Source organism: Trachinotus anak, unplaced genomic scaffold (assembly GCF_046630095.1).
Source record: "Trachinotus anak isolate AG129_WGS33_773 ecotype Australia unplaced genomic scaffold, CSIRO_AGI_Tana_v1 ptg000016l, whole genome shotgun sequence".
Classification (NCBI taxonomy): Eukaryota; Metazoa; Chordata; class Actinopteri; order Carangiformes; family Carangidae; genus Trachinotus; species Trachinotus anak.
Window position 1 is genome coordinate 1,299,717 of NW_027273867.1, and position 24,892 is coordinate 1,324,608.

At 39.9% G+C, this 24,892-nt stretch overlaps 2 protein-coding genes across 4 annotated transcripts in view; both read left to right on the top strand.

Moving 5' to 3' along the window:
• septin7a (septin 7a) overlaps positions 1-2,396 on the top strand; it is a 59,300-nt gene extending 56,904 nt beyond the window's left edge. For both annotated transcript variants that reach the window (XM_071499562.1, XM_071499561.1), the window contains one exon: positions 1,441-2,396. In XM_071499562.1, the coding sequence (XP_071355663.1) occupies positions 1,441-1,477 (37 nt within the window). In that variant the 3' untranslated portion in view covers positions 1,478-2,396. The remainder of the gene's footprint in view (positions 1-1,440) is intronic.
• An 8,017-nt stretch (positions 2,397-10,413) lies between these two features.
• The window catches only part of eepd1 (endonuclease/exonuclease/phosphatase family domain containing 1), a 30,901-nt gene continuing 16,422 nt past the window's right edge, over positions 10,414-24,892 (top strand). The window contains exons 1-2 of one of the 2 annotated variants that reach the window (XM_071499707.1): positions 10,414-10,622; positions 10,733-11,669. In XM_071499707.1, the coding sequence (XP_071355808.1) occupies positions 10,822-11,669 (848 nt within the window). In that variant the 5' untranslated portion in view covers positions 10,414-10,622; positions 10,733-10,821. Of the gene's footprint in view, positions 10,623-10,663; positions 11,670-24,892 lie in introns of both variants that reach the window. The other variant, XM_071499708.1, reaches the window with a different exon arrangement.

Sequence of the window (24,892 nt, forward strand, 5' to 3'; positions counted from 1 at the left end):
GTAGGATAGCTACTTAGAAATCCAACTTAAATGTAATTAAAACAAAACCCTCTTCCCATGATACTGCTTTGTTTTTGAATGAATTAATCAATGAATGTCATTGCAGAAGCATTTTGCAAATCTGGTCACTTGGTTGTAGTACCACTGCCCACCATTACACAGTAGAAGTTCCAGTATTATCTCTAAGTGATGTCTTAGGACACTGAATGGGGTAACAATTTCCTCCCAAGCTTTGATTGGTCTGCAGCTACAATGGAAAGCTCTGATGCTTTTCAGGACTGAGGTGCATATCGAATGTTTATATTCAGCCGATCCAGTATTGATCACTAGGGACATCTGAAGATCATCCCTGGGGGGACAAAAAAAAAAGCCGATTAGCTTGCCAAAATACACAAATTTGCTAAGCAATGATGCTAATTATGCTAATTATCAATAGCAAAACATTAAGGTAGCAGCTACTTATTTTTGTCTGTGTTGACAAGATAACATACATAGCCAGTGACAGGTCATACCAGCTGCCACTAACTGTCCCGTTGTCTGTCAATTTCCACTGTCCTATAAGTAAAGGCAAAATGTGCTTCTGTACATGATTATCAAAGAATCACGAAGTTACAAAAGCACATAATATAATAGGCATTCCAAATGTATGACACTAGTAAGGTAAGGTATATTGGCAAGAAATATTGCACCATGTGCCTATGTCCTCAACCATACACTCGGAAAATAATGCATTAAAGACATAAAGCACTGAAAGGAACAATTCTGGAACTAAATAAAACTAGTTATATGACACTAACAATATTTAGTGGTCTGCCATTGTATGACTTTGTGTCTGAATCTCTGAATGTCGCTACCTATGTAAAGTTTAACTAGACTAGAAGTATTAGCTCAGTGTAAGTAATCAGGCATGAGTTAATAAGAATGATGTTGAAGTTACAGAGGTATACGTTAAGTGTTTTGATTTGTGGGTGACACTGCACGCATTTGAAATAAGATGTCAAATTACTAACAAGGGCTCTGTAGATAAATAAGTATCAGTGGTTATTACTTCTCTTGAATAGGGAAGGCCAAGCTTTGTCACATAGACATAGTAAGAAATGTTGCAGTTATCACCAATGATGAACCTGAGGGCAGAATTATAAATGGAATCTAGTGGCCTCACAATGGAGGCAACTGTACATCCATTAAAAAAAACTGAGACAAAAACTCAGATAAAAAAAATTCAGACATGCACTTTATTGCATGAATGATATTGGAATTTTACATGTTGGTTTCATGTCTGAATAACCTTGGTCACCCTTACATGGAGGATGGGAACATTTCCATACGTATACAGACCCAGGATGTGAGGTATTGCATCAGACCAACCAGACTGTGTTTAGTGACGGCAGTACATTCTGTTAAATACTTGACTGCTAATCTCTCCTCTTGCGTTTACAGGACCTTGGAAAAGAACAAAAAGAAGAAGATATTTTAATGACCCTTGAGGACCTACCCAATGTTACAGTGTGTTATTTTTTGCCAGCCTGCCAGCCTTGATTGTCAGAACATTTGTCAACCAGCTACGTCAGTTACAGTATACAGTTTGACCATATTACTGTGTAATAATCAAGTGAAAGCCAGGGGGCAGTGTTGTCTGGACACAGAATTTAGTCTCTCTCCTCCCTCATGTTCCTCTTCAAAGAACTGTTGTTAATACTGTTGTATGTTTTAGGTCTCTGCTTACATAAACAAGTATACTCATATAAAAAAAACACAACTACTGTTAAGAGTTCAGTCATTCTTTACTTTTTCCTCTTCTACTTTGGGAATATTGGATGTTTCACTGTTCTGTCCTTCGAATGCCAAAAAACCAATCACATTTTGTTTCCCCCAAAGATGTTATGCCGCTCCATCTCATGTAATGTAGAACATGTAACCATGAAACTGTTTAACTTCATGTATAACATTTTATTACTTTTTATTATTTTTTTCTTTTGTATTGGCCCTGGTGTATTGAGTTCATTTTGTTTCCTGCATCATAACCAGTGTTTTCTAGCCCTGCTCTTGAAAACAAGCATGACTTCACTCACGCTGAGTGTATGAAACAAAAAAAAAAACTACTCATGAAGTGCTTCAGCGTGAATTCATTTGAAATTCTTTTGCAGATTCTATATAAAAATGTTCTTCAACACAAACAAATCTTTCCAGGGACAGTTTGTGACAGCCTTTGTTGGATGGGAAAGCTGAAGCTGAGATTCCTCAGTCAAACAGGTGTCAACCCAGTAACTGTACCTAGCTGGCTTTCTTTATATCATATTTAGCACAGATTTGTGTACTGCATCTGTATTTTTTTAATTGCTTGTTTTTATTTTTATTGTATAAAGTCACATAATAAAATTGTGATGGGGAAAACAGGTGGTCTTGATGAAGTACGTAGTAAGAATTTAATGGCAATTTATGGTTCAACAGGTTGTGTAGGGGATTCTAAGGATCATCTGGGGAGTGCTAGGGCCTACCAAGGGATTTTCAAGGTTCTTGATAGGAATTAAGATTTTGGGGGTCACTGAGGATATTCCAAAACTCCTTAAAGGTTCTAATGAGTCTTGAAAAGTTTCTAGGGGTTTTTGGGGAGTCTCAGGGCTCTTTAAAAGGGTACAATTCTGAAGTCTTTGACATGGTCTGTGAAGGTTCTCAGTCATCCAGGTCATCGTAGTCATTAAGTGATGATGTTGAAGGCAACTGGACTGGAGTCACTTCAGCACTTAATGAGTCCTTGACATGGTTCTATGTACATTAAAGGGGGTTGTAGGGGTTCTTGACCCCTGTGAGGATACCACATGAGAAATAGGGTATTCTGGAGTTTCTTTAGGTCTGTGAGAATTCTGATGCTTCTTAGGGATCTTAAGCTCTTCGGGGTTTCCAGGGATTATTCATGAGGTTACAGAGTAGAAGATTCCAGCAGGTTTACAGATTGACTATAAAAGATAACAGGGGTTGTAGAGACGGTTCCTGAGGTTCTCTCCTGGGATCCTTGAGGTGGCTCTTGCCCTGGGCTTAGTATACAACATTTACTCGAGTAATTATTAACTTTCCCATTTCTATTTGCAATTCTGAGCTGAAAGAGTTCTTGAAACGGAAAGCCACAAGTGTCAGAATTTTTATCTTCGTCACCTCAATTTTTTGTAGACACATGCTCATAGCTAACTGTCTTTTGACTGACAAAAGGCTACACATAAATACATAATATCCTCACTGTCACCTTCTTACAAAATGTCATTAAAAGGTGAGTGATATTGCACATCATTAATATCTGTCAGTATCGTTATTATTTCAAGTAAAGTTTCTTTATTGTCATTGTATTTTATACAAGGAAATTTAAGTGCACTTGTTAAAATGGAACTTAAAAAATTAATAAATAACTAAATGAATAAGTTTCATTCACTCACTCAAACACATCTGCTTAACACTCAACCACTTAACATATAAATAATAAATCATGTACTTTAAATATTGCACTGAGTTTGTTTACTGTGTGCTTTAAGAGCAGAATTCAGTCAATGAACTCTGCAATATTTCAATTACATGATTTATTTATTACACTGCTCAAAAAAATTAAAGGGACAGTTTTTTATCAGGGTATGGCATGAATTCAATTGCACTTTTCTGATAATGATTTGGTCAGTTAAGTGGCAGAGGGGGTTGTTAATCAGTTTCAGCTGCATTGGTGTTGATGGAATTATCAACAGGTGCACTAGAGGGGCAACAATGAGACGACCCCCAAAACAGGACTGGTTTTGCATGTGGAGGCCATTTCAAGTTTCTCCCTCTTGATCTTTTTGAACTGGTTTTCCACTAGTGTTGGCTTTAGCTCGAGTCATTATCACGACTGAGAGCATAAGGCGATTTCTTAACCCTACAGAAGTTGCACAGATTGTCCTACTCCTCCAGGATGGCACATCCACACGTGCCGGTGCAAGGAGATTTGATGTGTCTCCCAGCACAATCTCCAGAACATGGAGGAGATTCCAGGAGACAGGCAGTTACTCTAGGAGAGCTGGACAGGGTCCTCAACCCATCAGCAGGACCGATATCTGCTGCTTTGTGCAAGGAGGAACAGGTTGAGCACTGCCTGAGCCCTACAGAATGACCTGCAGCAGGCCACTGGTGTGAATGTTTATGCCCAAACAGTCAGAAACAGACTTCATGAGGGTGGCCTCAGGGTGCGACGTCCTGTAATGTGCCCTGTGCTCACTGCCCAGCACCGTGGAGCTCGATTGGCATTTGCCATAGAACACCAGAATTGGCATGTCCGCCACTGGTGCCCTGTGCTTTTCACAGATGAGAGCAGGTTCACCCTGAGCACCTGTGATAGACGTGAAAGGGTCTGGAGAAGCCAAGGAGAACGCTATGCTGCCTGCAACATCATTCAGCATGACCAATTCGGTGGTGGGTCAGTGATGGTCTGGGGAGGCATATCCATGGAGGGACGCACAGACCTCTACAGGCTAGACAACGGCAGTCTTACTGCCATTAGGTATCGGGATGAAATCCTTGGACCCATGGTCAGACCCTACACTGGTGCTGTAGGTCCTGGGTTCCTCCTGATGCACGACAATGCCCGGCCTCATGTGGCAAGAGTGTGCAGGCAGTATCTGGAGGATGAAGGAATTGATACAATTGAATGGCCCTCACGATCACCTGACCTAAACCCGATAGAACACCTCTGGGACATAATGTTTCGGTCGATCAGACGTTGTCAGGTTGCTCCTCAGACTTTACAGGAGCTCACTGATGCCCTTAGACAGATCTGGGAGGACATCCCACAAGACACCATCTGTCGTCTCATTAGGAGCATGCCACAACGTTGTCAAGCATGCATACAAGCACGAGGGGGCCACACAAAATACTGAGAAGCATTTTGAGTTGCAGAAAATGAATTTTGGCAAAATGGATGAACCTGCCACATAATTTTTTCACTTTGATTTTTGGGATGTCTATATATTGAGCCTTCTGTAGGCTGAAAACTTTTATTTCCATCAAAAGATGTGCCATTCTTTTGTTCCTAAATATGAAACTGTCCATATCAGTATAGATATCCAACATATTATTTTTTCACATTGAAATCTGATGAGTTTTCAAAGTGTTCCTTTAATGTTCCTTTTTTGAGCAGTGTATTTATATGTTGAGTGCATGAGTGTTAAACAGATGTGTGTTTTGCAGTGTGAGTGAATTAAACTTATTCCAAAATATGAGAGGTCTTTCCCAAGTATGTCGTTTTTGTTGGGATTGAAAATTGTAACTACATTTAGACCATTCTGGGATACTCCTTACTGAAACCTATTTCTCTGGAATTGTGTTGCTAGGTAAGAGCCTTGGTCCATGTTTACTTCTTGTCTACTGTTTAACAGAAGAAGAATATTGGATCATTTAGGATGTTTATTATTCGAAATGTTGCATGAATTAGATCAAAGTGATGTGTTCCCGCAGACAGCTAATATGTTGATCAGTTTCACTATCCAATTAATCAAGTAGTATTGTACCCATGTCAGACAGGTTTCTAATTAAATTAATTTAAAAAAAAACAAAAAAACCAAACAATTTATTGAATGCAACCCCTGGCTTATTCAAACAAAAGCTCAGCCCTTTGGACTCTCTGCTGCTGTGTGGAGTTTAAAACACACACACATACACTGCTGTAGGCTACTGCGGCTTCACACCACAGCCTTTCCAGCCTCACAGCTAGTTTGCTCTGGCCCCTCCTCTTGCTGATTGGTTGGCTGAGCCCTCAGGTCACCCAGGTGAAGACACCCTTAGCCAATTACTGAGATGTACACTGAAATCTAATGTGGTCATGTGTACATGGTTATCCTCTGCCTTTCTAACCCTAACCCAGAAAGGCAGAGGCCAGCCCTGACTGCGTTAAAAGGATTTCTCTACTTGTACTGTCTTAGTAAGCCACCATACCGCATTTACACTCTAAATTATACACTCTTGTACGTCATCCATGAGTTGTTGTTTTGACATTGAGCTTTTTGTGTCCCCTGGAAATACTTCCATTGTATTGTGAGAATTTGCAGTGTTTTTGTGTATTTGGTTCTGCTGTGAGTATTTACAGCATGTTAGTGTATTTGGTTATGTTGTAAGTATTTGCAAGGGCCTACATTGTTAGATTAATGATGTTTTCTGAATTTCCTTGTGTTTTTTCTATTTGTATGTGTTTTTGTAAGTTGCAGTGCATTTAAATGAATCCCACTGCAAAGATTAACAAGACTAAGGGCTTGCAAGTGCATGGGGCGGGGGGCATATCACTTTTTTGCTACTTCAATGGCAGAAAAAACGGTCTTTGCACAAGGTGCATGGTTCTAAAGGGTTGCACAAAGTACTCAGAGTTTTGGGTGTAACATGCAATAAAACAATCAGAGTGCCGTCTTCCATTAACTTTAAAAGTCAGGTGCGCTTGCACCTTTGTGGATTGCTATTATTATGGTTCAATATTTCACACAGAATTAGCTGATAACATATTGTAACTGATCAGTGAGCTCAGTCCTGGCACATGTACACTTGCTTTCTGCGCCCTGAGATGCTGAATGAATCAATCCACTGCGCAGTGCTCTCTGTTAGACAAGATGTTAGACATGTTATATTGTGGTAAGTTCAAATAAATTTTCAGTTTATTGAGAAACTGTCATGGGACAAATTTAGTCTATGTGATGAATGGTAAACACTGTTCCTCGTTTATATCTAGACACATGGCAATGTTGTGCAACAGACAATATGCCACAAAGAATGCTACGACCTCTGGAGGGCTGTATTGTAATGGCCCATCTGACTTATCCAAATATCTGAAGTTCATTTTCAGCACACCCTGCTTGTATGTAATGGGCAGAATGTGTGTGCTGTGCACTCACATATGTAGGCACATATCTTGAGAATGCACCTTTAGTTAATAGGCTCCTCTTACCTCTTGAAATTTACCACAATCCCAGGGGAGGCTAACTGTCAGCTTCATATACATTTCCTCTCAAATGTCACATAGATCATTTTTTATGTAAATTTTTAAACATTAATTGTAAATTGGTGTAGCTATGTGAGCAGGCAGTGCTGTAAAACGGTCATAAGTCCAACAATACTGCAAAACAGCCGGTTCAAATAATAATGTTTGAATTTACATGAGTTGATTTAATATTGAAAGCAAGATATATACACTACTTGTTAGTGGACTTTGTGGTGGCAGTTCCAGAAACACCAAATTTCAAACATGATATTTTAACAAATTTACTTGTGGACCACACAGGGTTGCTTGTAGACCACTCTTCAAAAAAGGCTGATGTAAGGTAATGAGGAAGAAAATAGACATTTTGTGTAGTGGGGACTTTGGCACCCATCTGTCTGCTCGCTGCGTCCCCCTTGTCTTGTCTTGTTAATTTCCTCAGCTGTCTTACAATACAACTACCTTGCTAACTGATTTAATCTAGGGGCCCTTCCTACCCCCTGATAACTTCACCATAGGTGTTACACTGTGAGGTCTCTTCTTGCACAAACGGATAGCACTTGACAGAATTTTCTTCTCTGCTTATTACTGCTTATTATTGTAAAAACTATGTCTGTCTTGCCAAATTTGTGTGATCCTTAATTCCAGTTTTTTTTGTTTTAGTTACTTTTTATGATTCATTGTGGGATAGTATGAGTCCACTATAAAGGGTATAATATTTCTCACTATACATTCAGACAGCACTACAGAATGGCAAACTCACTATATAGTGGACTCTGTAGGAAGTAGTGAGTGATTTCGGACACTTTGCTTTACCCAGTCTCTGGTGTTTCCCCAATGCAAATGGTTGAGGTTAGGATAACGTTACCTTGGTTCTTTTCAGTTCCTGTTTGTGTGTGTGTGTGTGTAGGTGGGTGTATATTTATGTGTATAGTTAGGTGGATGGTTTGGGTGGGAGTGGGTGATGGGTTTTTGTTTTGTTTGTTTTGTTTTATGATTTTATCATGTACAACACTTTGTGCTGCATGCTTTGTATGAAAAGTGCTATATAAAGACTGTATCTGTATCTGTACAGTCTAGCTCTATAAGCATAACTAAGGACATACCTGAACCAGCCCTAACTATAAGCTTTATCAAAGAGGACAGTTTGAAGCCTGATCTTAAAGGTAGAGGGCGGGTCTGATCCTGGACCCAGACTGGGATCTCGTTTTCTAGTTCCTGTCAGTACTTGTGCTGCCGCATTTTGGATCGATCGGAGGCTTTTCACTGAGTTACTGTGACATCCTGACAATAAAGAGTTACAGTAGTCCAGTCTAGAGGTAACAGATGCATGAACTAGTTTGTCAGTTTCCCTTAGAGACAGGGGGTTTCTGATTTTCACAATGTTGCAAGCAGATAGAGCTGTAATGGGAACTGTGGCTTATCGATTCACTATTATATGACAGACAAAAAATGACACAAGTAAACAGAGTGCCATATGACAGAATTTTCATTCATCAGATAAGATTTATTATACATCATATATTATACAAAACAGTGCTGATCACTTAACCTATCATCAAAATAATGATCATTGTGGAAGCAAAGGTAGGTCCTCACAGGAACCTCCAAAAATGTTTTTGATTTTGTTTAGAACTAAATTTAATATCCTCTGGAAATCCATTACAAACTCTTAGAGGTCCATTGAACCACCTCTACAAAATTCATGATTTAAATTTTCTGAATTTCAATTTAATTTGTATAGTGCTAAATCATAATATACATTGTCTCACGGAGCTTTACGTGATAAGGTGAAAAAACTCCCTTTTAACAGGGAGAAACCTCCAACAGAACTGGGCTGAGTATGGGTGGCTGTCTGCCTCGACCAGCTGGGTTTGAGAGGAGAAAGATGGGAGGTGGGAGAAGAGAGAGAAATCAGGAACAGCTGTATATACTGTTGCCTGTCAATTGTAACCGTATAAATAACAGTAGTTACACCCATAAGTAGTGTTGTTATCATATGGACTGTTAATTGTTAATCGTTATAGTGAAAATAATAGTACTAATACATATGGGCAATTGTGTACAGTAATAATAACAATAATGATGAGTGTTGTAGTGACAGATCTGGATCCTGCTGCTCCAGAACCAGAGATAACTGCAGAAGGACAGAGAGGAGAGGCACAAACAACAAATTATTTTAGTGTCATTTTAGTCTCAAAGCATCACACGTACTCCAGCAACAGAGCAGACAAGACAAACTTATACATCCATGCTTTTTGGTCTTGGAGTATCTGCATGAATGTTAGTTGCCATGGCTGCCAGCAGCATGTCACTGAGTCACATGACCAATAGAGCTTAACTTGATTGGTTGGATGTTGGTTCATTATGGACAGAATGGATTGCTTATCCTCGTTATTTCGGCTGTTGAATTTGAATTTTTAACTCGAATTTTGGGATCTGAATTTGGCCTGTTGAATTTGAGCAACATGAATATTTGATTGGAATTTTTTTAACGCTTAAATTTTTCATTCTGAATTTGTGAACATTGAAAAATGAGGTCCTGAAAAAAAGTTGAATTCACGTTAAAAAAAAAAAAATCAGATACATAATTTCAAAGCAAAAAAAAAAAATCAGTGCTAGGAATTCACAGGCTTTAAAATTTCAAAAAAACAATTGGGACAGATTTGCTTCCACAGGGCATCATTGAATGGTGAATAACTAAACTGAAATTTGTATAGCCTTTATCAAAATGTCTATGTATGTAATCAGCTCTGTAATCTGCCCTAGTTAGATAATGTGGTTGCCAAACCCGGGATTACACCTGCCGCTGCTGCTTATGGAGGAAGCTTCAAACCAGGAGAGTGTCTCGTTTCAAAATAAAAGCGAGACTGACAGATTGACAATTACATATTCATATACAACATGTATTTTTAGATTTGAACACCATACTCAATGCCTGCTATGGAGGCCCATTTATGTTTTACCTTTATACCTGAACAATAAATAAAATAGTAAAAAAAAGTAGAAATAAAATGTGGAGGTAAGTGTAGACAGAAATATGGAAATAAATAAATACACAATATATAAATAAATGTAAAAATAAAACAGTCAAATCAATTAATAATTACACAAAACTGTGTGTATGTAATGTAGGCCTAATTGATTTTGTATTGCCGATTTTGTTATTCTCTTTTGGGCAACTGTTAAATATATTTATTTGTTTTTTATGTTCTGCTAACATGCACATTCATTCATTTATTTATGTCCTGCATCCTTTTTGAATCGCAACTTGAACTTTGTATTGGGTGTAATGCAACATGCTGATTATGTTTGGCATCAAGTGGACTCATGTATTGACTGATTCATTCAGTTCATCTGTGTGAATGGGCTGACATTACTCGCCTTCTCACTTTTGTTTTGAAGACTACTCGAACAATTTCCGGTATTTGCCTGTTTGAACCTGTGTGACTTGACACGTTGGGGGAAATGGTTTGGGCCGTGGAGGCCGATCTGTGGCCAGTAACGTAGCAGACTGTTCCAGGGCAAAGTTTTCAGTGGAGCGTGTTCACCGAGCTGCGATCTGCCACCGAGAGCACCGACAGGCGTCAGCTTGGAGAGGCGTGAGTACATGCAGCATGTAGCCAGGGCTGAGGGCAGCTACTGTGTGGTGCGTATGTCTAATATCATCTTTAATCTGTTTTTAAAAAGGAAGAGTGTTACATCTGTAGCCTGTCTGGAAATCTGTCTGACTGTCACTTCCCTCGTCTTCGTGGTTAGTTGCGTTTCAGCCTGTTTTGTATCTGCCGTGGCCATCTGCCTGCTCCCACCCACTGCACTGACCCGAGCTCCGGTGGCCCGATCGAGCCATGGGGGGGAGTCTGGGTTGCCACCGCTCTATTCCCAAGGACCCCACAGACTTAAGTTGCGGGAAGCGCAAATTTAGCGCTGCGTGTAACTTCGGGCACATCTTGGTGAACCAGGAGCGACTAAACATCAACACAGCCACCGAGGAGGAACTCATGACTCTACCGGGAGTCAACCGCAGTGTCGCACAGAATATCGTGGAGTACCGAGACTGTATTGGAGGGTTTAAAAAGGTGGAGGACCTGGCTTTGGTGAGCGGGATCGGGGCCTCTAAACTGGAGGTGATCAAACTGGAAATATGCGTTTCCAGCAGGACCAGTTCATCCCAGCACTCTCCGTCGTCCCTGCGCAAAGACCTAGATCACCAGTCTTGCACCGGGATGAACATTAACACTGCCACTCCGGCGCAGCTCATGAGCATCCGAGGCATCACTGAGAAGATAGCCAAGAACATCGTGGTCTACCGGGGGGAACACGGCCCGTTCAAAAGCATCGAGGACCTGGTGAGGGTCAACCACATCAATAGCTCCCTGCTGGACAAAATCCGCTTCCAGGTGTTTGTGGAGCGCTCCAGGGCGCCGTCCACCAATACCAATGGAGGGTTGACCTGCACCACCAAGTCTCACCCCAGCCCGACTTCATTCAGCTTCAGAAGCGACGACCTGGATCTCCCACCTGGAGGACCGACTCAGATCATTTCTGTACGGCCCAGTGTGGAGCCCCCTCCCCGGTTACGGGACGGGAAACCCGTGGTGCGGCTGGCCACCTGGAGCCTGCAGGACTGCTCCTGTGACAAGGCCAACAACCCTGGGGTCAAAGAGGTGGTATGCATGACCCTGCTGGAGAATGAGTGAGTACAAGAGTTGACCTGTGTAATTCTTGAATTTAAGGTGTAATTGGTCGTTGTAATTAGGTGGATGTGACATAATGAAAATTGTAGAATTTAGGATTCATTTAGGGTGATGCAGAGTAACTTTCAAGTGTCTGAAAACCATTAATTAAAATGATAAGAAATGTAATTACTTAAAGTTATTTGTACCTGATGAATCAATTAGTCAGATAAATGAAGTAGAAAAAAATATTACAAACATGAAAACAATATTTTGGGAAATACATAATTACACAGTGAATATAATTTAAACTGATGTGCTGCAGCTCCATATGGATTTTGAAATTATATCTTAAAGTGTGACTACGACCACCCAAAGCTCTAATTTGATGGTTTGGGGCATCAACTAGCAGTCATCTTTAAAACAGTGCCACCTGAGCCACATTTGATTAATGCCTTTCAGAGATGGCTTATGCTAGTCCCAGCTGTGCGCCAGCTGTGCCACCTAGAAACATATCTGGGCCAGATCAGTCTGCCACTGCATGTGGGATGTACATGCATTCTTGATTAGTGTCTGTGACCTACAACGGCTAATTAGCTAATTATTAACACCAACTAATGCAAACAATTCACCACCAGAGGTTGAAGTAAGCAAGTGAGATAGTTTCTATCACAAATAATGTTGTGATTTGGCAATAGTTTTAAATGCATGGCCACCCCCCAAGCCTTTTTGTGGCAGGATGAAATAGCCCTCATAAACTGGGCATCAGACTACAGTCCACACTCCTCTGAAAAAACTTCAGAGAACCTCAGATTCCCAGGGATCACAAAAGCCACCTACATGTCAGTGGCTTTTGGTAATTTGATTATTTGCAAATTTGTTAGTGATTTTGCACCCCTAAAGTGCAATATTACCTAAAATAGGTCATGCAATATTACTTGAGCTTGTGGACCTGTCTTGCCTTGGGGCTCTGTGTCAAAATCAGATGTTTTAAGATGCTATTTTAGTTTATATTGTGCCAATATGGTATATTCATAGATGTAGTCGTACTAACCAAACTGCTTCAAACCAGGTGACATGCAGAAAACCTAGAGTCAGGTAGTTTTATTATATAATATATAATACATACACAATTTCTCTCTCTCTCTGTCCACAAGGCAACCGTCCAACAATATCAAACAGGAGGTTTCTTGGCTAAGCCTGTTTTATTGTAACAGGGACAAGCTTTTACTGTGGTGCAACATCTTCAGTTCTTACTACACTGTTTAGCAAGGTGTCATTTGTTAAGTGAATGAGGAACAGAGAGACTCTGTAGTTGGCTAATTCAAGTGATTATGTACTTTTGCCCTGAGTGCATCATTTATGCAGATAACAGGAAAATGGGCCTCTGTGAATTCAGTTTTATCTGCTTAGATAAACATTGGGAACAGTGTTTATGTGTAAGGATGCACAGTCAATGAATAATGAGATTATTTCAATAGGATTCTGTGCATATTTGCTTAACAGCAAGCTACTCAGCTCACCCCTTCTAAAACCTCTTAAAGCTCAGACCTGTGAAGGCTTAGTATGAAATATTACACAAGATATTTACTTTGTCTGTTCGCATGATGGCATCCATGTCTTTAATTTATTCTTTGTTGATAATACACACTTGTTGAGCAGGTGTGATCAGACTTGTGATCAGATCTGTTTGCATCAGGTTACATTGGCTGGGTTCACATGTTGAACTGCCTGGAGATGTGCAGTATCCTGTTTGGGTGGTGAGTCCTGACGGAAGGGTGGAGGAGCGGGGAGGTTATTAGAGGACATCTGACGTCTGAAACTCACTACCAGTAAAATTAGTTTCCTCTGTTATGCAGCCATCATATGATCCATAAGCTCCTAATTTTGTTCAGTCAAATCGAGAGGCTACCATACAGAACTCTATTTGAAATAGAAAATTTATTTTTCTTCTTTCTCTTTCAAACAACAACAACAACTGATAGCTGATGTAGATGGGGACATTTAAAGTTATTTTATGTAAAAGTTATTTTTTATAAACAAATGGAATGGTCAGAGTTGTCACATTGACATTAAAGGTGTACTGACTGATTCATGTCAACTGATGCACTGAGTAACACACAAGAAAAAAATCCACCTTAAAAGTCAATGGTAGCTGCTGGAAACCTCTGAGCTGCACAGTGATTTTTTTTTATTTTCGAACTAGCTATTATAAACTAGTAAAGATGAAAAGGCGGCAAAAACTTTCATTTATCATTCACTTTTTTGGCGTTTCAGAAGAAAGGAACATTACAAAGCCAGCCTGTTAAAGTCGGACAGCTTGTGCTGCATCCACAGTGCTGCTGGAAATGAAAGGTTGCTTGTAATATTGTAATATAACATGAAACTATTCATAAAGGTAGTTTAACATTTGATTGTTTGTTCAGTTACAGTTCATTTCAAGAATCCAACTTTCAGGGATTTTCTTAGTGAACTTCATACTGATCAAAGAAGAAGAATATTCAGTTGCACTTTGTTTGAACCTTTCATCATAAGGCTGACATAACAGTCTAGGGATAACAGAGGATTCTTTTTGCTCCTGACGAGGGTCTCAAAGTCTGGGGTGATGGTAGACAAAGCAACTCTCAAGTAGTGTTCAATTTCTAATCTGTTCCTCTGCTTTGTCTTCAGCTGATCCAGAGCTGAGGAGTCACTTTTATAGATATATATTTTATAGATAGGTAGTAGTGAATTTGTATGGGTGGCGAGGGATGGGACTCCGCACCAAAACTGCAGGAGGCTTACCTCACATAAGAGTGAGGTTTTCAGATCACATGAGAGCTCGACCAGTGGACTCTCTTCAATGCTTGATTCGAAAGGGATCGTGTACCGTTACTGTAGTTTAATGAGGTCGGCCATGACAGTTTTCTTCAGAGCATTTTTGCTTGCGGTGTCAAATAGAGATTCCTATACCTTTATTTTTTTCAGACTATTCAAAAATATTGTGTCCCCTCCCTTGCATAGACACATTTAATGTGTTTAACTACTCGAACACATCAGTGAGATAAGCAACTTGTGTGGGCCACACATTGTTGCTAAACAGTTTTGATCCAGGACCTTTCTGACCATGTCAACGGCTGCAGGTAAGATAAGCTCTTCTGCAATGGTGTGGCGTGTCTTGAACTTTGCAATACAGTGAGCTCTTTGATAAGATGCACGGAGTGTCTGCTTCGAACATGAAGAATTTTGCAATGCTCTCAGCTCGTCTATGAAAGTAGTCAACAGGTTTGTCTTTATAAGTGGAGTGTTTTGTTTCTAAATAGTGTTTCAGTTTTCATGGCTCCCTGCCATGGTACAGACTCTGTCATGTACCAGCACCTCCGTGCACCCAACACATTGAGCTTTTGGTCCTTCTCTTTTGTCCTCAGTGTAAGAAAACTCATATTTAATGTAGTCAGTGTCATATTTTCATTTCGCAGTGTTTACAAGTGCTCGAATGAGCAGTAAAGACTGATGTGACAACATTTGTTTTCGATGTTGCTGTCATGACAATGCATACAGCAAATGGCCTCTACACACTTGCTGCCTCATGGGAGTGGGTGTTGGGTGTATGGGTATTTGTCCTTCAAAATAAAAGTGGACTTTTTTCCAACATTTTTTTCATGCACAGACTCACTCAAAATGACCCACCAGTTAAGAAGGGAGGCTGTAGAGGAGATACGGGGTGTTTGCACAGCTTAGGCTCTGTTGTGTGAGCAATCACAAGATCCAGGCTGAGTTTAGACACTTCCTGGCTTTCCTCCAGGCATAAGCAGATAGCTTCTAGAGTTCAATGAACTCCCACTTACCAAAGGTTACACAGCAAACTGTGCTCAGCCACCACAGAGTCTCAGGCCTGCTGGTGTTAGTAATAAGCCAGCCATGAGTCAGCCTCACACACTTGGCAGGAGGGAAGTGAAAGGGCTGCCACAAGCTCTCACGAACAGGGTTAATATGGGTCAAGGCATGGATGTGAGCTGACAGAGCCCCTCTTGACTCAGAGAAAATTTGGTTGCAGGAGTGAAAAGCTGTGTTGCTGTCAAGTCTCCTCTAGGAATTTTTCTGCATGACAGTTTGTAGGTGGATTTTTCTGTGTCAGAACATAGGCAGGCTCACCAACATTATGTCATCCTTTTGATGTCCTTTTGTATGAATCATTGACGAGCCAGTGCGTGAAGTTCTCTGACATGACTTTTGTTTTGGCTTTGAACGAGTAAAGGAAATAGTTCCACAGTTTGGGGAAATATATTTATTGTCTTTCCAATAGTGAGATGAGAGGATTGAAATAGCTGATCTGTGTGAGTGTAAACTACAAATCTAGAAGCAAGGGATGAGCCTTCCCCATCTAAACTTAAACACCACAACTACCAAAATCTCTAAAACTCAGTATGGCATATGTCTTTTTTTTTTTGTTTGTGCATAAATAGAAATGTAAAAATAGCAGAGTTGTGTGCTGGAAATATGTGCTGGAAATATTTCTTGGTGAGCAGCAGCTGGGTGCAGTGACTCTAAGCAAAGTCTTGTTGTCACAGTGAGGTTGCCAGGTTTGAAAACATTTGTGCCCATACTGAAAACTAAATTTTAGCTCACCAAACGTCATCTTTAATTGGCTATAGCATCTCAGGCTCGAGTTTGCAATGAAGTGGTGGGTGATTGGATAAACTCTAAAGTTGTCAAAACAACTTTCCACCACATAACTCTCCTTAGCGCCATAAATTGTCTTTTTTACATTTTGCTTTGTGTGCAGATTAAACAAATGAGATATAACATGTAAAACAGTGAGCTTTACTTTGTATTCACTCAAAATGTCAGGTTAAATTTAAAGAAGTTTACATTCAAAGTCAAAGAAAGATGCACTGAGAACAAAAAATGTATGATTTCTTTGTGATTCTTGTGAAAAAAAGAGAGCAACTGTGGAGAAGAACAGAAAGAAGTGGAGTTTCTGTTGAGTTCTGAGCTGAACACGAACACAGTGTGTGCTCCTGTTGCTAGCGAGCTTTACAGCTAAAGTCTGTGCAGTTGGTTCTTTGGCTGTTTAGGGCGAATCAACTCTGACTGCACAAACAGTCTGTCACCATAACTAATGCATAATGGGGTCAGTTTCATGACTTGATCAAGATGAACTTCAAAGCTGCATGGTTGTGTTTCTGTCCATTTTTTTTCCGTGGTGAGAACTCAGCACTGAGGCCATCAAATCATACACATAAACACAATCTGTAGCTACTCTACTGACTGAAATTCAGGCCAAAAGATGAGAATAAAACCTTTAACATTTACTTTCGGTCAAACTTTTCACATTTCATATCTCATTCCTTCATGTTGTTAGCTGTTACCAGAGGTAGCTAACATACACCTTACACCGTAGTCAGTAAATCTGCTTTTGTCGTTGTCTTGTTAATCTTAGTGCCATCTAATCAGATCTGCTCCTGTTCCATGTTTAGCTTATTGTTACTTTGCAGAGGATTCAAACCTTTAGAACTAGAGATAGTATCTGAATGGCTGCATTTTAATATTCAGAATCATCCATCCATTATCTATACCGCTTATCTGAACCAGGTTGTGGAGGGGGGTTGGAGCCAGTCCCAGCTAACATGGGGTGAGGGCGGGATACACCCTGGACAGGATGCCAGTCTGTCACAGTGTTGACACATAGAGACAAACAACCATTCACACTCACATATCACTAAATATGATGTCGGACTTAAAGTGAACTGAGTAAATTTCATGGAGATTCAGAATCATGCAGCAGTATCTTCTGATTATACAGTATGTTCAGTAGAGCACTCAGCATCAAACTAAATTAAACTAAATTAAACTTCTTTCACCATCATGCGTTTAATGAAGCATGATGGCTATATAATCAAATTGATAACTTCACTTGTAGAATTCATCACATCCTGATAGAATCTTCTAGAATAGACCAGCTGTTAATGGTCATAGCTCATAAATTAAATTGTCAAGAAATTGTTCCAGCTGTGTTATTTTTACATTTCTGTTTGTTTATGGATTAAACAAATGTGTAAGTTAAAGAGTTAGAGGTGTTTGTAGGTGTATTTTGTACTTTTGACAGAGCCAAGCTAGCTGTTTCCCCCTGCGCCCAGTCTTTATGCTAAGCTAGGCTAACCATGTCCTGACTCCAGCTTTGTACTGTACTGACCTTCTCACCTCACTCTTGGTTTATTTCTTGATCTTTGAGAGAATCAAACACTAACAAAGCTGCTGGCATGTGTTAATGGCTGGTATTCATTAACCATGATCTCATTTGTTTGCAGTAATCACATCAAGGAAGCAGTTTATTTTAAGCTAGCATTGTGCAAATAGTTATACACAGAGCGCCTTTTAGTCTATGATACCATAAAATACATTTTCACCTACAGCTGAGCCATGCCCAGGCTTTGTAAGTGACATAGACTGTGAACATCTGTTACATATATGAGGTTGCAAATTGGCCTCTTGATGGCCTCAGCCTACACAAGCCCAGTCAAGCTGTTTGGTTGGTGTGGCCAACATCTGCGGTCTGCACAGCAGGCAAGAGTTACTCGCTGCACACCAGTAGCGATGCATTTTACATCAATCAGTGAGTTTGCCAGAGCAGAAGAGGGTCTTCAGTTGTCTATCTTTACATTGTGAACATATCTGGAGGTTAATCAGTTAACCACTGGACAGACAGCTGCTTTTCTTGGACTTTAATTATCCCCCTTGCAACATAGTACAACATGCTAAAGGTTCCTTGATGAAATACTGGGTAGGAACCTTCAGCATGTTGTACTGTGTTGCTCGAGGGACACATGAAATGGCCAGGAAACAACGTGCAACTGTCTGTTGGGTGCTTGTGTTGAGCCTCCACATATGTTTACATTGTTCAGAACATGGTGTCAGAAGGAGCAATCCTCGCGGTGGAGAAGGAGTAGGCTGCAGCAGCTAGGAGTATGGTGGAGCATACGGCAGAAAAACCTAAGACGCATTCGAGAAAAGTCTCTGATGCTCCAGATAAAAAAGAAATTTGGCATTTAGACGAAGGATTATATTCTAAAAAAGAAAGCAATCAATCGTAAGGACAAACACAAATTACCGTTGGTGTGGCTTTTGCTCGTTGGAGAGCACTAAAAGATAATAAGAGACTGAGGGCAGACACGGATGTTGTCTTACTGTTCTTGGACAGGTTGGCATTCGTAAAGTATTTAGGCTAGTAGGCTATGTATCTACTACATTAACCTTACCTAAATAATGAATTATTATCTTGGAACTGAGTAAAATTCTCTGTATTTGAAAGTGTATGTGTAATTACTCTCACTGTCAGAAGGGGGAGACAAAAGTTCCCCATTGCAGGTTTAAGCTCAAACAAGCTAAGTTAAGGTCAAACTTCCTGTTTCCTTCCAAAAATGAATTCATAAATAATTAACTAATACTGAGAGAGAGCTTTGTGATGATAAAATAAGTGTGTAATCGGTCTTACTCTTCCTTAAACTATCTGATGTGACTTTGCTTGAAAGACTGAAACCAGCTATTGTTTAGGGCAAAAGGACTTGAACCCTGAATTGCCGGTTGTGGAGGTTGTGTATTTTTCATTATTTTCAATTTTGTCTTGGTGTGAAAACATACCAAATTCCTATTAAATGAATTCAAAATTTCCAGGTGGTTAAAGCTGTATCATCTGAATATCGACCGCCAATGCTGGTCCAACACTAGAGGATAACAGATTTTGTGTCCAGTTTGCCCCTCCTGACAATCACGTTTTTGATTTGAGGCTGGTCTGAACTGATCATCTGCCCAAATGATCCTGTAGCGTGACAGGTTTGCAGACATTATCTATCTTCTATCTAAGATTTCTAGAGTTCAATGAGATGAAGATTTCTAAGCGTAAATGTCAAATGACTTTTACAACTTGAAATCCTGAAGGCTGAGCAGAAATCTGCAATAGCCAATGGGAGCAAGCGGACCAGGAAGTGTCACCAAATTGATATTGAGTAACTGCGTAGAACAGTTGACAGCAATTGTACAAGCCCAGAAAACAGTAATATTTATATAGAATGTCATCTCTATGGCAGTGGAAGATCAGACAATGTATAAAAATGTCTGCATTTGCAATGATCACAAGTTTTACTCCACCTCCATGTTCCTTTTGCCCTGTAGTCACATTTGATCTTGCAAGTTTCTGTGAGATCCCAGGTCCCTGGAATCACCACTTTGAAATCGTTTTGTATAAACACTATGTGTTGTGATCCTGCTTCTTGACTGAATTGTTTGGTGTGTGTATTCTTACAATTAAGATATTAAAAAATGGTCATGGAGTCATGTTTGTGTCCACCTGAGTTCAGACCCCTTCAATTAACATTTTGTTAAGTTGCAACCTTACACAACATAATCATCATCAATCAACACTTAAAATCCCATAATGGAAAAGTCAAAATATAATTTTAGTAATTTTGCTAAATTTATTAAAAAGGAGAATCACATTGATATAAGTATTTGCACACTTACTATGACACTTGAAATCTAGCTCAGGTGCCTTCTATTTCTCTTGATCATCTTTGAGATGTTTCTACACCTTGATTGGAGTCCACCTATGGTCAGTTCATTTGATTGGACATGATTTGGAAAGGCACATACTTCACAGACAGCTGACTTTTTATTTTAGCATAAGGCTGCAACATAACAAAATGTGAAGAAATTCAAAGGGTCTGAACAATGTCCGAATGCACTGTATATATGAGTCACAACTTCCTCTTTCATGGTGAAACATTGAAATTCACCATGCTACCACAGACACCACTCAGCAATAACCTAAAAGCTTTGCAATTTAGCATCGCAAAGGTCTTTAGGTGCACTGACCAAATTTGTAGTCAGTCTTATTGAATCTATAAGAAGAGTTTGTTAAAAGTAAAAAAGCAGTAAGTATGTACGGGGCACTATAGAGCCAATGTGCCCTGCCATGCCCAATTACAATATCAAATTCATTAGTTCAAACATGGGTGCAGAGGTTTGAATTTTTGCACATTGCAAAGACATTAAAATTGTGTTTGTTAAATGAAAATCAATGCATGAAATCCAAAATAACCCTGACTTTCTGTCAGACAAAAAAATATTTTTATATGTGTATTATGTCAAGAATGGTAAGATCAATAATTCCACTGAATTGAAAGAGCATCCAAGCAACTTTATCCCAACATGGGTTTGGGGATGCTATGGAGCCCGCTGCCCACGCCCGAGCCCAACACAACTTTGCAATTTTCGGGAGTCCTAACATGTAAACCAATTTTCATAAGTTTGGTTTAGCATCAAACATCAATTTTCAAACAGAATGATGATAATATCTACAAAACAATTGGTTCCTTGCACTTTTGGTGTCATGGGACTGTTCCGGCCCTGGAACCCTCGGTGCCTGGGCCCTAATAAATTAGAAAGCATCTAGGTTAATAACTGATTGCTCAAGCAATCAGTTCGAAACTACTATTAGCCATTTTTCTTAAGTTAACATTGCTATCATTTATCTACTTCTTTATTTACTTAGTATTAACCTCAGTCTCAGATTTCACAGTTTAAGAGTTTTTATGTATAGTAGTGATATGAATGGGGAGTGTTGGGAAATGCATTTATTATCACTGTCAACACCCCACTGGGCTTTGTGGTGTTTAAATCTGTGTGCTGTGATGACCTGCAGCCTTGGGCCCTTTCCTTATACCAGGCTTGGTTAAAAGCTCAGAGGTGTTATTTATGTTCAAGCCCATCTCTGCTGCTGCTGCTGCTTGTCACTTTTTATTATGCAACCTCACGTGTGCCTCAGATCTGCCTCAGTTTGACAAATGCTGAATTAGACACTCACACATTTTGCTTCATTATGTTGTGTTTCTGTCTACAGAGCAGCAGGAGATATGGAGCTCAGCAATTTGCTTCAAATGTTTGTTCAACATTGACGACAGTTTCTGTTGTCACAGTGACACAGGATTAGGTTTGTCACAGAGTCTCATGGTAACCTTTGTTATTTTGTTATTCTGCACTTGTGTATGTCTAGCTTAGTTTCTTTTCCTCTTCACTATTATGTGCATCATGATTATCATCTATAGATGCAGCACATTTTGGTGACCTCTGAAGGTCTGAAAATACAATCAAAGCACTAGATGAATCACTGACTCAGCATTTTCCACTATGTTCTGATGACATGGCTGAACCTCAGGTCAGCTCAATGTGAGCTGGGTTTGAGTCCCTGCCAGTGAAAACAAGAGGATCAGGATTTTAACCACCAGAAGGCAACAGGATCTTTGTGAGAGTTTCTTTCATTGTGCAGAGTGATCACAGCTACAGGAAAGAGTATTGTCTCTGTGACTGTGGGCCTGTTTATTCTGAAAACAGGGCCTCTGGACTCACTGAATACAAAGGTGACAAATTTTCTGCTTGTGTTCTGACTGTTCAGTGGAGTGGAGAGAATTGTTGAGCCGTAGAAATAGATGGATTAGCAGGAAAACTGAAATAAGGATTATTGATACTGCCGGTATCTCAGTAGTCTTGTTATATAAATGTATTTGCATTTGGCTTGATATAGCCGAGATTAGTCGAGATGCTGTGTCTGAATACTGAGAATAATCTAGTCATACATACGCTGATGAGCCAGAACAATACAGTGATATTTTGGCTTATTTGACGTGGGGTTGTTCATGTATTTATTAGGGCTGTCAAATGATTCATTTTTTTCTTAATCGCGATTAATCACGTTTTATCACGATTACAATTCTATGATTTTGCATTTCAGAACAGTTTTCTCTTGCTTGACAACACATAACCGTCAGTCTGTCTGAACTAGAAGCTAATGTTAGCATGTCTGATGTGTAATTATGAAGATGTCTGATAATTTATTTATTTGTAGACGAGCTCTGGGTGAGTGATATTTTTATTTTCCAACTCATTCGATCTTCACCAATGACGATTTAAACACTTAAGGTCTGCTCCTTTATACAGACTGGAACCATCCCATAGACATGACTTGCCATGACACCACCATGTAAAATCTTTGTAGGAAGTGTCTGTGGCAGCTTGACAACAAGTAAGCCTGTGTCAAAGAATCAAAATAGTAGCAGCCAAAGATTCTAGAATGTAGTGCTCTAGAATCGCTGTGACCATGGCCTAAGCAAGGAACTTGCTACAAACAAGATGGCGGTAAACAAAGAAACTACACAAGCTAGCAAATCCAAAGATGGCTGCTGAGACCACATGGCATGTGGGTGAGGAAGAGTGTGAGTTTCTTTGTTTAAGGCAATTCCAGTAGTCTAAAGGATACCAGGTTAAAAGAGGGTTAGCTGCATGCAAGTCCTAGTACTGGGCTGCAGGTATGTGTGATACATGCAAGTGTTAAGCAACAGTGCGCCCTACTAACAACCTAAGCAAATATAACAACAACAAAGCTCTGATGCATTAACTATATCAGCACATGTACATCAACAAAGATAACAATCCCATGCTTAGCCGTGTGTGCTATGTTGTGCTAGTAATGGTTACGCAAGTCAACTTTACCCAGTCCTTGGAGCAAAAGAGAGAGAGAGAGAGGTCCTTGCCAGTATTGTGCTCATAAAATCCAGAGAACCTGTGTAACTTTCTGGTGGAGTGAAGTCCCGTCCGGCTGAGTGGCTTCAGTGTTTCAGAGGAGGCTGCTGCTCGCTCCTTTGTTCTTCTTGCTGAGTTACATGTTCCACACTAACTTCGCTGTTGCTCCTGCTGCTCGGGATTCAGCTGGCACTGAGTTACTTGTTCACTCTTGGTTCCTTAAGGCACTCGCGTTGCTGCTGTTGAGAAACAGTGAAGTGAAGCAGTTTGCTGTGAGCAGGCCTGCAGGAGAGCTGTTGTTCCAGGTAGCAGTCTCATGCTAACCTGGTGCTGGGAGCCTTGTTGCTCCTGGAAGGAGGTCCAAAAGAAGAGCGAAGACAGGAAGAGAGAGACCAAAGGGGCAACAGTTGAGTTTTGTTGGTTTGATGATGCCTTGGGTCACATGTCAACACTCACTGGTCAGTAGGGTATGTAGGAGAGGTCCTCCACAGGTGTGAATAGTGGAGAATTGTGGGGGATGATGTTAGTAATGCCCTTCATTTGTCTGTATAACAAAAGAGCATGTGGTCTCCCCCACTCTGAATTATCTGAGTCCCAACAAGACATAAAAGCTTCACTCAGACATAAATAAAACACTTGGAAAGAAATTATGAGATGCAGGCTTTTCATATATCCTTTAACAAGCGTGGCCCATCAGGGTGACCACAGCCAAGCCAGAATGACCATTCAGGAACCACTGGTCTGTAAACAAATATGTGAACTAATATGTAAACCTAACATTGATACACACTCCTCCTTATGGAAAACAATGATTATAGCCTTAACTATCGTAATTATAAGTAACTGGAGACAAAACCTTTATTTTAACTCCATGTAACTCATAAACCCTTGAATATAAAAATTACCTATTGAAATCGGTTGATGTATGTTCTATGATGTATTTATGTATGTTATAGTGCTTTTATCCAGGAAAACGGCAACTCCTCAATTTCTATACAGGCCAGTCTTGCCCTATGTCCAAGCTCCAGCAGGCCCAGTGGAGATACAATACTGGCCTTTGCTATGTGCTGTGAGGCTGAAATTTAACAAGATGTAGATGTAAAAGAATAGAAAGTATGAAAGCTGGGGGTACCATGCCACTAGGAGACAGACAAGCCTGTCTGAGGGCCTATATTATTCTAGATATATTTTCTTCAAGTTCGAGTGAAAAATCCTATTTATTTGCACTTTACAATGCAGCTCCCATTTTCCTTTTAAATGGCAGTAATTAATTTATAAATGGTGATTTGTTTTAGACTTTATGTTAAGAATGCCTTACGGCAGTTAGAAATGTATGGAATTAATACATTCTTTAAAAAATAGATGCCAAGAAACAGCAAACTCTGCTTGTGCATAACAGGCAGAGCCTACGTGTGTTCTCTTGATATTGCCCCTTTAGAATAACTGATATACTGAATATAGTAAATACTGCTCCATTGACTTCAGACAAGGTTTTTGTTGGTCAGTTGCTTTCTGGTGCCTCGAGATAGCAATGCCCCAAGAATGCACTTGAACACACCTCATTATAAGACCAACACACCAGTGGGTGCTCAGATGGGCACAAGTGTATTTGCTATTTGAACAATGTGGATACTGGATGGGAAAATGGCAACTGCCTCAGGTCTGAAACTAACAAAGATTCTTTGACTTA